This window comes from Zootoca vivipara, chromosome 1 (assembly GCF_965207765.1).
Source record: "Zootoca vivipara chromosome 1, rZooViv2.hap1.1, whole genome shotgun sequence".
Taxonomy (NCBI): Eukaryota; Metazoa; Chordata; class Lepidosauria; order Squamata; family Lacertidae; genus Zootoca; species Zootoca vivipara.
This window is the reverse complement of record NC_142582.1, coordinates 35,680,590-35,697,726: the sequence shown is the minus strand read 5'-3', so window position 1 is coordinate 35,697,726 and position 17,137 is coordinate 35,680,590. Positions and strand designations below refer to the sequence as shown.

The 17,137-nt window shown below is 39.7% G+C and overlaps 1 protein-coding gene across 4 annotated transcripts in view; it reads left to right on the top strand.

The window, feature by feature from the left end:
* Positions 1 to 17,137, top strand: part of ARHGAP15 (Rho GTPase activating protein 15) — a 373,834-nt gene that overhangs the window by 234,319 nt on the left and 122,378 nt on the right. For all 4 annotated transcript variants that reach the window (XM_088661719.1, XM_088661732.1, XM_035130906.3 and 1 more), the window contains one exon: positions 5,279 to 5,356. In XM_088661719.1, the coding sequence (XP_088517845.1) occupies positions 5,279 to 5,356 (78 nt within the window). The remainder of the gene's footprint in view (positions 1 to 5,278; positions 5,357 to 17,137) is intronic.

Below are 17,137 nucleotides of genomic sequence, written 5' to 3'. Positions count from 1 at the left end.
GCTTTTGGACAGACTTCTGACTAGACCCCGCTAATGGGGTCCTGTTATTGCACTGTTCAAAGATGGGGGTGATACACCACTTCACCCCCCCCCACATGCTGTTAGACTAAAAAGGTTCTACCCAATGCCTTGACCGCCAAAGTTGTGACTATTGTCATGGGGAAGGCAAAACCTGCAAATGGGGCCAATCTGTTTGCAGGCAAATTCCTTCCCAGCTTCAAAAACAGCAACCATTATAGAACCACAGCAAAGCCAATAAATGCAGTGCCCTAGGAAGGAAATGGTTAACATACAAAACCCATAGCATTACTGAATCAGGTGGGAAGAGAGGGGTGTTATTTGGCCGACTACAGTCCCTAGGGTTGGGTGCTGCTAGCCTTTATAGGCTGGGGGTGGACTGGAGTGAAGCCTGCTCCCCTTTGGTCTGCTCACAAGCCCCACCCACTCAGCCCAGCCAGAATTCAAATGGACAGGTGGCTTGAAAGCCTGCCAACCCAAGCAGGCAGCCCAGGAATTCCGCAACATCTGGCTTTGTGCATGTGAAGACTGGCTGCATGTACTGTCTTGCCCCAAAGCTATGGGCTTGTACCTCCTTAGTTGAAAAGCTCTCCATGCTAGTGGTAATAATGGAAGTGGGCTGCAGGTCTTTGGTGTATTAAAAATAAGCAATCATGTTCCTATTTTCATCTATGAAATGCTGGTGGGCATGGTTGGTATTGTTGACTGGTTGTGTTGTTAGGCAACACAGTGGTTGTGTTTCTCATGTCTTTGTGACTGTTTGCAAAACAGCTCAGTGGGCTGTTGTGGACTGCTGTACATGGAGCACATTGACCGATTCCATAATGTTGAAGAATCTGCACTCCTATCTTATACATCCTAAAGTGGGACCGTAGAAGCATACTTGTTTTTTTGTTAGATTATGGTGGACTTGGCCATGCAAGGACATACTAGTTTGTACCAAAGTGTTCAATGATTTGTTAGTGTCTTGAGGACATAATTTTGCCATTAAAGTATTATCTCAAAAGGCATTAAGCCTGGATCCTTGTTATGTTAATATACACTATAAAGTAAAAGAAAAAAAATGTCTTAAATTCAAATTGCCATTCCTGCTCAATCAAATTGCTATCATTTATACTTTTTGTTTAGGCTCAGTAGAATGTTATGTTCTTCCTTCATCATAACACTTGGTAATTTTAAAAGTAAACAGAAATAAATTAGGTGATAAATATTTTTCATTAATAGTAGTGTTTTTTTTAAAGAATCTTGTCTTTTTAGTCACACCATAGAACTTGTCTTCAGCAGTGTGTTCATTTGAATCACCCGATTTTTCTGCTGTGTGGACCTCAGACAAAACAGGTCAAATTTGCTGTAACATCTGACATATAGATGACAAGATTTATAATCAGACTGTGGATGTTTCCTTTTTTAAAACATGCACACACCTCTACATATCTTAAAGGAAATTCGGGTTGCTTTTTTTTTGTCTACTTTTGCTTAAAAAAAGAAAAATCTAAAGGTTATGTTGAAAGAGTAGGATTGCTTTGTTTCTGATCCCAAGATGAGTGAAAGAAATGTTCGAGAAAGATCACTTTACAGTGAGATTCATACTGAAATGTGATGACTGTGATTCAAGCCAAGCCAAAAATTACAGCTCAGAATTAGAAGGGATAGACATGGCTTGGGAATCCATTTTCCCACATTCCTGAATCTCAATCATCCCAGCTAATGTTTAAAAGAAAATAAGAGTGGGAAACAATGAGGTCATTTTGTTTGGCTACAAAAATTGGGGAGCGGGGGTAGAGAAGAGAAATTTTTAAAAAACCAAGAAACAAACTCCCCTAATCATAAAACATAGCACATATATTTATCAGGGGCAACTGCTCATTTATAGTGAAAACGCCTCAAGAATGATGGCACTTTCATGGCATAATCTAACATTTTTAAAAAAAGCTTCAAAGTGTATGTTTTGTAGTTTGTCACAATAAACCTTCAATAGAAGTCTTGCTGACACCACTATTGCTAATGTTCTTTTTGATTCAACTGAAAACTCGCTTTGCGGAAGCAGTGGTACATAGCAGAAGTCAAATTAAGACCTAGGCAAAGTTGATTTGTATATTTTAAGTGCAAGTCTGCATGCTGATGAGCAGTCTACTGTTTAAATTCTACTTTCTGGATGGCCGTCCTTATTCCTTGTTTTCTGATAGCTAAGCAAACATTCAGACATCAAGCAGTGTGGAGAGGATCAAAGAAAATGATGTGACTTATCTGTACACTGAGGATCAAAATACAGCCATTCAAGCTACAAAATTAGGGGCGGCCTTATTTAAAAGGAATAGGGTCTGTAACAACTCTATATCCTAACTAGCTGAAAGTGCACGGCAATGCTCAGGAATTTTCAGAAACTAAAAACTGCTGAGACCCCCCCCCACTTGATCCAGAGCCCTGACCCAGACCTGGGGAACACCTGACCCAGATCCAGTCCTGAATCATTCATGGGGTGAAACTACTTTTTTAATTAGAGCTTTTAAAATCCTATGTGGTCAGGAGGAGCTTCATCTGCTTTCTCAACTGCACTGCAGAGAGCAGGAAGGTTGAATCCTCTTGGGTGTTGCTTCACCAATGTGTTCCCTGCTGGCACACACAGTGGGTTCCACCCAACGGGGGGGGGGCGTCACCGTGCACATGTGATGTCATGTGCACAGCAGGAGGAGGCACAATGGGCTTAGTACAGGCATCCTCAAACTTCGGCCCTCCAGATGTTTTGGACTACAGTTCCCATCTTCCCCGACCACTGGTCCTGTTAGCTAGGGATCATGGGAGTTGTAGGCCAAGACATCTGGAGGGCTGCAGTTTGGGGATGCCTGGCTTAGTAGAATGTTATGTTCTTCCTTCATCATAACCCTTGTTAATTTATATTACACTTCCTGCAATATAACCCATAATCCACTGCAGCAGGCATGGGTTCCACATGAGGCATGTAGAAGTGTTTCAGCAGAAGTGTCTCGATTAAAGTGGAAATGTTTAACTAAATGTATAAGGTGTGAAAACTGTGACCCAAACCCAACAACATTTTAAAAAGAAATTGCTTCACACACACACACACACACACACAAGAAAATTAATTCCTATCCTTGATATAAGCCGGAAAGCTTATAAGATTTATGGTGGGAATGAGCTACAACAGCTGCATTTTTCTTGACTGAGTTTCTGAACACCGTTTGTATTATGATTCCTGGTTTTGTGTCCATCCTACCATTCTAAGCTCCTTAAAACAAAACAGGGAGGGAGAAATATTGATATTCTCTTGGGGGAAGCCAATGATCTGTCTCAGTGATAAACACCGTTTTGAAACATAAGACGGTCAGCATATACTAAACTAGGAGTCGGATTTTATTGCAGTGAATATGTGTTATTCCAGAATGTTCTTTGCCACTAAAAGTTAATGCTATCCCCAAATAAAATTTAAAAAACCTTTGAAAAATACATTTGTTTTATCTCTCTCTCCTCCCCCCCCCACTCCCCGACAAGCATTTGAAACCTACCATGAAGAAATACTGACAGTAGAATGAGGATGTTTTTGTTCTTGATAAAGGTGCTCTTAGAAGTTGAAGTTGTTTTCTTTGAAAACTGTTCAGAAGCTCTGAACAGAATAATGTTAAAGGCAGAACATCTTTTTTCACACAGCCACACACACACATGGCCTAAATGTATTTCCAAAATAAGTAGTTTCTAATCCAGCTGGGATAATGTGGTCATAAAAAGGATGTCCAAATCCACCAATTTATATTGGTTTGGTTTGGCTTGACTTTCAAAGTATTTAGAGAAGAAAGTCTATGGCATGTGTGCACTGTAATTGGTGTATAGTGCTCTCAACATTTTCCTCAGTCTGCCATATTGTGGAGTGTCCAAATAAAATGCTAATTGTCTCTACTTTCACTCATGTCTTCAAGATTGCTCTTCAAGATACACTATCCTTCAGATTAGTATAGTTTCTCATATTCAATTTATTAACAGTACCAAAGGTTTATGGAGAGCTGCTAATTTTAGACTTTTATTAACCCTTTGAAAATGTCTCCAGGTGCATTCTTTTAACCACATTGTGTAGAATAGATCCAGTCAAATTAGCTAGACCGATCTGCAGTCAATAATCTGAGGCGTTTGTAGTTTGGGGCCATGTATGTACTGTAAATGAAATCTCTTCCCTCCCCAAAGCAAATTGCCACTTTATAATTTAAGTGAAATTAAAGAATGCATTGGCACAGCGCTGAGTTTTACCGAGGTTAAAGTTAAAGAAGTTCCCTGTTTAACTAGGATTGGAACCAAGTGAAAAGCTGGCTGGTGAGTTTTGATTTAGAACCTGGTTAGCATTCAACATACCTAAAGTCAGTGCTTACTGGCGTATCCCCTGACTAATCACAGTTCAACGGGGGAAGTTTCCTCTGGGAAGAGATTGTCGGGAAGGATCACATGATCAATTGCCTGCTCCTTATTTCTTAATCTACCTAAGAGATACAGAAGTATTGTTTCTGTATAGCCCTTCAAGTTTGCCATAAGTAATATGTTGTACAGCAAAATCCCAGAGCAGAGCTGCAACTGCCCTGGAATGTGTACATAGAGCTTCTCTAACTCCACCATTCAGTGGAGATGAAATTCCACACATGATTTGGGGGAGGGGGGTGTTTCTCATTTGCCCAAAGTTTTTGAAAGCTTTTTTGCAAAAAACAAAACGTTTTTGAGCTATTTTTATGGAAATCTGCCAAAAGCTAGACTTCCGACATGGGATTATGGGATTTTCCTGGACATTTCAGCGATTTCTGCCTGGACACTGTTTACAACTGCTGTATTCCGGATGTATGGCAGCCATTTTTACATGAAAATAGCTCCAAAATGGCTTTTTACAAAGTTATTTTGTCCATAAAGCCCAACAGCTTTTCTGTCCGGATTTTCACTGTTTGAAATATGGCGACCCTAATACAAGGAGCTTCCCTTCTGTTTATTTGAATGTGGAAGTTTTCATAGAAATGGGAGCTACGTGTATATCAGTAATCCACTCACCTTCAGGCAAATTCTGATTTAGAAGGGGGGGGGACTTTCACCTTGAAAGGCAAATAAAACAGAACAAGAACATCATGTGACTCTGTTTCATCAACAGAATGGTTATCAAGAAGTTCTCTGAAGTAAAATTTTCTCTATGGTTTAGGACATTTATGTTTTCTTGACAGACATCTTAAGTATAATACTCACACAAGCCAATGTGAAATATGTTTTCCTTTTTCAGGTCTGGATGTTGATGGAATATACAGAGTCAGCGGCAATCTGGCAACGATACAGAAGTTGCGATTTGTTGTCAATCATGGTAAGTGATTCCTTCACCCTGGTAATGTTTTGTTTAGTACTTATCTGTCTGAAATGACAATACAATGGATTTTAGAAGCCGTGGTACATTAGTGGCAGAAAATGAAGAGTGGCATTTTGCAGAAGAGAAGTGTACAGAGATAGTGCAAACAACCAATATATGGGTTGGAAGGGAGAAGGGGACGAGCAACAGTCATGCTGCAAAAGAAAATAAGCCAGCAAAAGAATGGGGGGGGGGGGACAACAAAAGGAGTGAGGAATTATAATGTGACACTAAATTTATGTTAAGAATTTATGCTAAAATATTACACATTTTAAAAAAGGGAAGGCCTACAAGTCTAAAAAGACATGGAATAAGAAAATGAAATAGAAGAAAAAACAAAGACACTTGGGAATGATGCCATAGGAGGGGAAAGAGTAAAAGTAAAAAATATGCACTGAGTCACATTAACAATTTAATGTTTCTCTGCAATACTACAAAAAATAAGTCTAAAATTATTCAATAGGTACCGGTACAAAAGCCATCATTAGATTACCCAGAAAGGTACATTATCTGACCCATGAGAGCAGCAAATAAACAGACTGTACAATGGTGATGGGATAAAATCAGGCTAAATCCTTGTTGACAGCAGCAGGCAAGGGTTGGCATGGCGTTGGGGCCAAGATTACTTCAGCATTCCACAGACCCCATGTCGATGGAATGGATCTGCCATGTTTGGACTGCCCCAAATCCGTTCTATTGGGGTCATCCATTGTTGAACCTTGCCTAGCTGCAAGCCAAACAAGCAAGGTCTTACTGGGCAACCAGGGTGCAGATACCTTATTAGGCAGGTACCCCAACACCAAGCTTGGGAGTGCCATGGTCAGTCTTCCCCTCAGGCCCCTTATGTGGGCTCCCCATCCTTTGTTGATCCTGCCCAATGCCATTTCCGCCCTCAAAAAAACAACCTTATTCTGTCTAAGAAAGGAAGGTCATAATTTCACTGCAGAAAAGGTGGAGAAAACTCAACCAAGTGCCAATCAGGTTGAGGGGGAAAAAATTCTGGCTGTGTCAACCAGGGACCCAAAACTGCTCAGTGAAGGTTCTAACCCGAGGGTGGGTAGGAAGCTATCCAGGCGGAATGGCCTTGAGCTCCAGGGGAAGCAGCCTTATATTGGTTTTCCCCACCCCCTTGCAAGGGCTCATGGCACAGCTCTTTCCCATGAGCCCATCACACAGACAAGATACTGGGCAAATGTTGCCCACTATTTTGCTGCATTCTATGAACCCCAGCACCACTGGGAAGAGGCATATTGGCATGGAGGAAGACAAATGAACAAACCCACCCAAAACTTTTAATGCTGTTGATGTGTTGTATGTCATATATTCCAGATTGTTATATAAAATGTGTGTATTAGAAATACGTTAATACTGAGGTTCTAAAAAATGTCCATAATAGTTCAGGTCCCCAATATCTTCTGGAACTCCTCTCCCAATATGAATCCATCCAGACTTAGATCTTCTGAGGCTCTTATCCAGGAACCCCCTTTGAGGAAGGCTTGTAGGGTGATGTCAAGGGAGAGGGCCTTTTCAGTTGTGGCTTCCCATCTGTGGCATAATCTCTGCAGTGAGGTCCACCTGGCAACTATGCTGACATCTTTTGGGTGCCGGGTAAAGACTTACTTTTTTCCAAGGCTTCTGATGGCCTTAGTAAATGAGGAGTGTTGACTTCTGGGACATTTATTCTTCTAGGCCAGGCATCCCCAGACTTCGGCCCGCCAGATGTTTTGGACTACAATTCCCATCTTCCCTGACCGCTGGTCCTGTTAGCTAGGGATCATGGGAGTTGTAGGCCAAAACATCTGGAGGGCCGCAGTTTGGGGATGCCTGTTCTAGGCATTTGTAATCATGTATAAAATGTTGTATTCCTGAAACTGTTTTTTTTTTAACTTTACATTTACTTTTTAATGCAAAATATTGTAGAAAAATCTTATATTATTATTGATTGTTGCTATTTTCTTTCTGGTATTTTAGTTAGGTATTCTGTGTTCTTTCTTGCTCTGTGACTTGTCCTAATTTTGAGATTTATTTCTGAAGAATAGCCTCAAATTATGAATACAACCATAAGACATTTAAAATTAGCGGGGGGAAATCCCAGAAAGGATCAAATTCTTCCCCAATGTAGCTCCATTGAAGTCTCCTCAAAACATTTCTGTGAACTTGTCATCAAATGTATGCAAAGGATTTCATCACTTTGAGTTTGATTGAATTACACCAGGGATGAACTAAGTCCTACATCTCTGTATGAAACTGAATTGCCAAATCCATCCCAAGCCACCAAGTCAGTAAAGTCATTCAACTTAAAAATAAAAAGTCAAAGCTCTTATTTCACCACGCAAGCTCTAGACAGACTGCACTTCTTCCTGTTCCCAGAAGTACTGTTTCAGATGTTCATTCTCTGCTCTCATTTCTGCTTTAAAGAACTGTGGAAGAGACCAAGCTGCTTGATCAGTCATCCATTGATGTACACTTTGCCATCACCTTTCCTCATGCAAGTCCAGCAATTTGGTGTACAACTAACTCATTTTCAGGGTGGCTTGCTAATACGGCCTTTTTGTCCTGTGTTGGTGTTACTGCGTAGGACGTACATTTGGTGCCCCTGGCAGATACCCCAGGAACAAGAGTGTGATGCAGCAGGTCAAAATTTTGCTGTGACATGAGAAAATGAGAGGTTACACTTGTGATCTTTCCAAGGTGAGGACCCGCTAGAGTTCAAAAAGAACAGCTGTGAGAGGAAACAAAAAATAAAATAAAATCCTTCCAGTAGCACCTTAGAGACCAACTAAGTTTGTCATAGGTATGAGCTTTCGTGTGCATGCACACTTCTTCAGATACACTGAAACAGAAGTCACCAGACCCTTATGTATAGTCAGAAGGTGGGGAGGGGTATTACTCAGAAGGGTGGTGGGAATGGGTGGTTGGCTGATAGGCTGATATTTTGTTTCAATTTTATTTTATTTTTCATTTTTCCTTTTACATTTTTTGTTTCGACTATGTCAGACCCAACACGGCTACCTACCTGTAACTAGCTGTCAGAGGAAACAATCCCCAATAAACCAAGCCTCTTGTTTCCTAATCTATGCAGAAAATGTGAGTCAATAACTCTATATATTTTATTTATATATTGAGGCTTACAAATGCAACAAGATAAATAGTTCCTGAGCAAATGATTTTAGGGGGGGGGGGACACTAACTTTACAGTTTGAGTAGTTAGCCGTACGAACAAATAAGAAATACAAAACAGAGATAAATACATCCAGTTGTACCTTTTTGTAAAATGCAGTAGATTTGAGGAAGCCTTTTGGAAAAAACAGATTACTGCAGCGGGTTTCTTGGCTTGTCCAAGGCAAAGCCAAATCTGTACTTGAGGCAACTCAAGTCAAAGTGGGGGCCCACTGTCCCAAGTGCCTTGTGGCACCTCAGTGATTTGCACGCTATGAAGTGCTGCAGAAAAATGTGAGCAAAGGGGAAACAAATGTTTCTAAGCTTACCATAAAAAGAGAATGCCATCTTAGCCATCATTGCAGCCAAGATGGGGAATCATGATGAAAATTAGGTGAGGGAAGAGTGGAAATACTTTGGAGAATTTTTAAAGAGTTACAACAACCAGATAAATTTCCAAGTAGGGATAGATATGTGAGCAGCAGTAAATAACACTTCAGCTATTGTATAGAAGCAAAATGGGTGGTATAGATGGATATGCAGCATAACAGGGGCCAAGGTGTAGAAAACCATGGAGGGGTGGACAGGCAAGTCTGGAGAAATGAGACAAATGAAGAGAATTGAAAGATTTATGTATTAAATTTTGGAAAATGCACAAATAAAGCATTTTTAAAAGAGAGAAAATTCCAGTTGAAGGGGTGACACAACAAACACCAGAGTTGAAGAGAGCTCAGTTTTGACGGTCAAGAAAAGCTTTTAACTAGAGGAAAAGCTTCCCTACACCTTCCAGTCCCAAGCTTTGGACAAGGTACATTGACAGAAACATAATAACCCGTTTCCTACCTCCACCCCTAAATCTGCTCTGGCGGGATTGGGGGAACAACTAGGTTTAGCAAGTGCATGGGTGAGAGTCCCATTGCACAAGTGGAGGTCGTTCTCCAAGCACACACCCCACGTGGGGCTACATAGTGCTAGACCTCTTATTTTTTTACCTTCATTTTATTGCCAAAAATCTATTAATGCTTCAAATTTATATCTGTTCTGATAAATTATCAAAAGAATCGCCAAACAACACGCAGAAGCTACAGCCCCATATTACTGTATTATGTTTCATACAGTAGCAATGCCAGCTTAGTTTTGGCCAAACTTCTGGTTCTGAGCTAGGCTTATAGAAAAGATATGAATAACCTGCTAATGCTGGCAGGTTTTTTCGTTGTAGCCATAGCTCAGAAGCTTGATATGCACATGGCATCAAAAGTAGAGCACATGGCTTATTACCTCTTGTGCGAAAGTGAGAGCCCCTCAAAGGTGGGTTTATGGTGGCTACTGGCAATAATGAGATGCATGTATTATTATTAATGCTGCTTTTTCATTTTTAAAATAATTTTATTTGATATGGTGATTTGTCGTCTCCTCCCCCCTTGTACTTAAGAAGGGAAACTTTTGATTTTTAAAATATTTTTATATTTATTTTGTATATAACATTTTTCTTCTTCTTTTGGGCATAATTTTGTTGCTTCTGTTAATATTATTCAGCAATAAGCATTAGCCAACCCTGCATGAAAAAATCCATTTAAAATGCCCCAAATTGAGCAGTCTATCAATCCTTGCATGAGCAAAGTACTTGATTGTTCATTTCTACACTGCCATTTGGGCATGTATGATTCTTACATAGAAACCCCTGCTCTGTGAAGTGCAAAACAGACATAAATTTAGACTGTCTTTATTTCATTGCAACTGGAATCTTGAACCACAAAACATTCGAGGAAAGCTTGAGAATGTCAAGTGTACTGTAAGTTTATTTTTGTGGGGTTGTTGTTGTTTTTAAGAGAAAGAGAGAATGAGCCTTGGACCTAAGCATTATCAGTATCCCCTATCTTTATATTGTGAACATAATCAGTATGATCAGAAAATGAATAAAAGGCAACCGGGGGAATGATGAGGGGAGGCGAAAAAGGACCAAAATCTTACAATTGTTAAACATTTTAGAAAGTGTCTTCTGATATTTTTATATATATAAAAAAAACATTGGATCACTTGCCCCCCCACTTTTTTACTTGATCTTTTATTACCAGTTCTTAAGGCTTTTGTCAGCAATGACAACAGAAGCACTGCCGTATACATTTTATCCGTGTGTGTGTGTGTGTGTGTGTGTGTGTGTGTGTGCAGTAGGTCATTGATATTGTGCTTCTTTCAGGTGACAAGATTATCTTTTATCAATGATTTATTTTTCCTATTAAAAGCTGAAAAGATCTTGATCATAAAAGGCCTGTATTATAACATCTTTCAACATGGTACACAGTTCCCAGCTCAAAACTTTGTCAGTTACATTGATTCATGTAACACAAAGTCATGAGGAGTCTTGGGAACAGTAATACTCTCCCCCACCACCACCCCTCTCTTTGAAAGATATTGCAAAACAAAATGAATATTAATGCTAGTGTGATGTCACTGTTTCCTCAACAGTGGGATTTAAACAAAATAAAAAAATTCCTTCCAGTAGCACCTTAGAGACCAACTAAGTTTGTCATTGGTATGAGCTTTCATGTGCATTCACACTTCTTCAGATATCTTAGTTGGTCTCTAAGGTGCAACTGGAAGGAATTTTTTTTATTTTGTTTCAACTATGGCAGACCAACACGGCTACGTACCTGTAACTAGTGGGATTTAAGTTCATTACAGTAAAGATTCCATACAATTGGGAACGTTATTATCAGGGAACCTTTTGGCTATCCACTATTATACATGGGAAACTGGAAGAGTTGGGAAGGGAGCTGTAATTTCTATAAGTGAACAGCGATGCCCTTGTAGGTTGAGGAGAGTTGGAGTCTGGCAACATCTGGAAAGCCACAAGTTGGCCACCCATGTTTCACTGATTTCCGCCATTGTAATGATTTGTTGTGAACTTTGTGTAAGATGTCATTATGATGACATCAATTCCCCGTACTTCAGTTTAGGTTTCAAATCCAGAGCCCAAGTTAACTTTATAGATTTCTAATGGATGTGTGGCAAATGTATCCACTTACTCCAGATTCTAAATAATTCCTAGAACTTTTAACTCTGGAACAGCATACATATGAGTTTCTAGGGAACTTTGGAAATATTGCTTCACATACTACTTAAAAAAGGTAAAGGTAAAAGACCCCTGACAGTTAAGTCGAGTCACAGATGACTGTGGGGTTGCGGTGCTCACCTCACTTTACAGGCCAAGGCAGCCGGCATTTGTCCGCAGACAGTTTTTTTCCGGGTCATGTGGCCAGCATGACTAAATTGCTTCTGGCGAAACCAGAGCAGCACACGGAAATGCCATTTACCTTCCCATCAGAGCTTTACCTATTTATCTACTTGCACTTTTTGGCGTGCTTTCAAACTGCTAGGTTGGCAGGAGCTGGGACCGAACAACGGGAGCTCACCCCTTTGCGGAGATTCAAACCACTGACCTTCTGATCAGCATCACATACTACTTAGGGGTGGCTAAACATTTTCAACCCAGGGGCCATATTGACTGTCCCCTATCCCCCCAAGGGCACATGCCATTGGTGGGATTCTCAGTGTGTAAGTACATGCACACAAGCTACGCATGCAAACAACACATATACTCAACACATGTGCACATTTGCCACAAATACAGCACACACACTCACTTGATAGGGAGTCTCACATATATGCAGTTGAACATCCATACATAAACTCACTCTCACACAAACAAACACAAATGCAAAGACACACAAACACACAATCTGAATTTTCAGCCCTCCCCACTCCAGTGCTGGGGTGGGGATGATGGGGAACACTGCCTTTTACTTCACACAGAAAGTTTTTCTTCCTTTTGAAGCTTTTTGCCCTCAATGAGCTGGCAGGGGGCTTTATTTCTGTGGTGCTTAGTGCAAAGACCAGAGATGAAAGAGGGGTAGTTTGGGATTAGAACCGTTTGCTTTCCTAAAACATGTGAATAAGAAAATAAAGATGTGATACCACCATCTCAGTATGCTGATTTGTGGGACTCATTGCTGTTTATTTTTGCTGCATTAAAATTAAGAATAATAGTGACATTTGTTCTCTTTCTACTGAGCTAGGTGGATGGTAATTTTTATGTGACCTTGCTATGCCTATTAGTTTCTGGAACTGAGTTTCTAATATGTTTTCAGTTACATTTAGGATTTTTTAAATACTTTATGTTATGTTCTTTGTATGTTTCTATAGATAAAATCTATCAGTCAATGAGATCCCTTTGGCTGTTTAAGGAGGATCTCTACAAAGCAGTCAGAAGGATCTTTTATCTCCTGATCTCCAGTTTAAGTGCTGAGGATATTAGCGCTGAGACTGGAGTCAAAAGATCCTTCTAACTATTCTTTAGAAATCCTCTCCAACAAGCAGCCAGAGAAATCTTTTGTCTCCTGATTTGGAGATAAAGTCAGTACTCTGCCTGCTCTGTGGTGATCGTACTCTACAAAACAACTTTATCACCTGATCACATCAGGAGTGAAAGCTGTGGGGCCTGTGGGTCACTTCTTGTGGCTTGGCAGCCCATATCCGGACTCCAGCTTAGCCATTTCTGGTGTATTTATTTATTAAATTTATGTACTGCCCTTCATCCAAAGATCACAGGATGTGTGTCTTCTTCACTATAGTCTTCTGAGCACAATTAAAAGTTTTGGTGCTGACCTTTAAAGCCCTAAACGGCCTCAGCCCAGTATACCTGAAGGAGCGTCTCCACCCCCATCGTTGAGTCCGAACACTGAAGTCCAGTGCCAAAGGCCTTCTGGTGGTTCCCTCACTGTGAGAAGTGAGGTTATAGGGAACCAGGCAGGGGGCCTTCTCGGTGGTGGCGCCTGTCCTGTGGAACACCCTCCCATCAGATGTCAAGGACATAAACAACTATATGACATTTAGAAGGCAGCCCTGTTTAGGGAAGTTTTTAACGACTGATGTTTTAAATGTATTTTTAACCTTCTGTTGGAAGCCACCCAGAGTGGATGGGGAAGCCCAGCCAAATGGGAAGGGTAGAAATAATAAAATTATTATTATTATTATTATTATTATTATTATTATTATTATTATTAAACTAGTTTTTTTCACAGAAGAATTGCTCAAGTAATTCCCTTGAGCACTAAATTTACAGGGGGTGGGGGAATGTAAAGTACCGGTATTACGGATTTGTCATACCCAGTTGGAGCACTTGAAATTTGTCCTAATATGTGTATAGTTATCACAAACCATAGAAATATCAATATCACTGTTTATTGCATTGTTCAATAAGTGTCAATTCATGCATAAAATGAGATAGATCTTAATTGTCTCATATCAAGCTCTTTGTTTACAAAATGTTTGACATTTGCAGAGTAGCTTGACCTTTGAGTGTCCTTATTTGCATGTTAACTGTAAAATACAGCACACCACCCATAGGTCAATTACTGTGTTTTTAGTATCTATATGCACCTTTTGAGGGAAAATGAATATTTCCTACCTGCACCACACACAAAGCCTCTGCTACCTGCAAAAGAAAAATATTGTTATTAGAACTGGGAGACTGTAACATAGCCTTTAAAGTATGGCAGATTTTTATAAAGTAAACAGTCATCTGGCATTAATAGGAGTTGATTTTATTTGCCACAATAATAAGTGATAAAATAAAACTGCTCTTGAGTGAGTCCTACATCTAATTCAACATTCAAATACAAGTTCCAACATTAAAAAATTACATGTGAACTACAAATACGTTGGCCAGTTGAGAATATTTATTAACTAAATATTTTAATAATAAAGAAAATGACTACTTGATTAATTGTTACAAAGTAAAAATTACAATAAAACTGTCTTGATCCATGCTTTGCAGAAGTACCATTACTGTCTGTGCAGTTGTTTAACAAGGATTTAATTGGAAAGATAAGTGAATGCACATTTAAAAGTATTGTTAATTTGCTTTATAATCACCCCATCCTTCACAGTATTGACAGCACCAGGCACAAACCCCTCTCTCTTTTACAAGTATTATTTTCCATATGTGCACAATAAATTCTAGCTCTGTAATTGGAAATTTTATGGATTCTAGCATACCTTCAGCATTGGATTTATAAGCGTTGCATCCCCTTTCTAAAGGTAATGCACACTAGTGGCATTATTAGTCACTATTAGTAGTCACAAAGAGCTGTGATCCTGTGCCCAATTATGAACATTTAAGGACTACTGATTGTACTGGGCCCCTCACTTGCATATAAATATTAAGAGGATTCATCCATGTTGTACTGTCTGAAGCTACCCCATATGTATTGGCGCACATTATGTCATCCCCTTGTGGTATAACACTGTGGTAAATAGTAGTCTCATTTATCCTAAGATCTGATTAGCTGGCTGTTTTTGCATATCCCCCAGGCCAATGAGATAAATGATGCTTTACCTCATTCTTATTTCTTGTATCAGCAAGCCGAAGAAAGGAAAAGACAAGATCAGTGAAAATATTTTACAAGCAAGTGCCCATGTTCCTTTTTTTTCAGGATTTTGAAAAATTCAATATGAAACCTGCACAGGGTTTTCTGAAGACCTGCCAGAGTTGAATCTGATTGGCAGCTACCGTGATCAGTTTAAAGGAGAAGAGCTTGAATCAGCACTCCTACCTTTTTAACTCCGACTAAGGACTGAAGTTACCTTTGAAACTGACTCATTGGGTCAGTGAAAATGGGTTGGGTGTTAAAACCAGGATTTATTTATTTTTAAGAGAGAAAAGGAGAAGAAGGAGCAGCAGCAGCAGCAGCAGCTACTTTTCAAAACTGTATTTTTAAAAGAAGAAGAAGGGATACAGACCCACTGAAAAGCACCCAGCAGTTTTCACTGACCCAACATATCCATTTCAAAGGCAGCCAGAAGCTTCAGTCCTCTTGTCAGTTAACAAAGGCTCTCTGTGGGCAGAGGCAAAGAAGCTTCACTGCAAAAGGCTCCCAACTTCCAGAGAAGCAGCTTGGTACAGTCTTAATGGGCCAAGGGCATGATGGAATTCGCAGCACTTTTAGTACATAGCAAGATTGTCAGAAAATAGTATACTTTAAAGGGCTAGGGAAATCCTCTCTGATAGTTTACATTTGTTTTTCCTTCTCTCTTCCCCAGCCAGCCGCCAATATCCTTTGGGAACCGATATGAAGATTAGTATAGCCAATGAGTTGTATGTATCATGAGACGTTGAGCAAATTTTCCCTGTTAAGCACCCAGGCTACTTCATGCATATTTTAAAAGAAATTTTATGAAATCATTGATTATGGTGATTGGGTACACACACACACACACACACACACACACACACACAGAGAGAGAGAGAGAGAGAGAGAGAGAGAGAGAGAGAGAGAGAGAGAGAGAGAGAGAGAGAGTTTTTCGTCTTCTTCAGTTTCCTTTTAAGAAACTGGCAAAACTTCAAAACTAGATCGTTATATAAAACATTGTTAAGGAATAAGGAAGGGTAGGCGATTCATAATGATTTAGGCATTTAGTATGCCTCCCTGATAGATTACTAGCACTGCATGGGTGAAGGAGGAGATGCCATGAAAAAGCAAATTATGTAAAATTGCTGTTAATGGTCACTATCCTCAAACTGGCCGGGTTTTAGGGAAAAGCAACTGTGGGTACTACAAATGGTGTGGATAGCTGAAATTTGTGGCTGGCTTGGATAGGAGAAAGAGGCATCATGGGATCATAGAATCTTAGAGTTGGAAGGGACCCCAAGGGTCATCTAGTCCAACCCCCTGCAATGCAAGAATCTCAGCTAAAGCATCCATGACAGATGGCCATCCAACCTCTGCTTAAAAATTTCCAAGGAAGGAGAGTGTTTGGCATTGGGTTTGAGCTGAAAAGATTCACATTTTTAAAAATAAATAAATAAATTTCCTTTTCATGCTTTCCTTTCCCCCCCCCCTCCTTGTTTTGTTTATTTGGCTGCCTCTGTCAAACATTTCCACCACATTATGAAAAGGACTATCACTTGGGAGTATTCACGCTATTTCATCATAGGTGCATATGACAGGTGGCGGCACCATGGATTGTGTCATTCTGCACATCCAATCTTCTCCACAGGCATATTGCAAATAATTTAGGTGTGGATCATTTAAATGTCCCCTTGGGAGTTCTAAATGGCTGGGCACTACTCATTTAGATTGTTTTCTAAACCTGCTTTTTTCAAATTCCAACAGCCCCAATTAAATAATAATAATAATAAATGGTAAAACAACAACAACAAAAATGACCAAATAGTGTTTAACTAATAGAAATCCTAAAATAGCTACTACTACTACTACTACTAAAATAAGCAGAATATCAGTGTGTGGCCAGAGTTCCTCTGGGGCAATGAAGATGTAGACAAGCTATTTCAACAATCATTCTTTTCCTGTTGTTGTCGATGCTGTTGTTGTTTGTTGTTACTACTTATTGTCAGATTTATTTATAGATTGCTCTTCCTCATATGATCTCATAGTTTCCTGAAATGTTAATGAAACAGCAAGACAATGTAAAACAATCCTAAAATCCAGAGTAGCTTAAACAAAAAACACAAAATGTTTTTAACCAAACAACAAAATCCCTGTAGTTATATCCATCCTT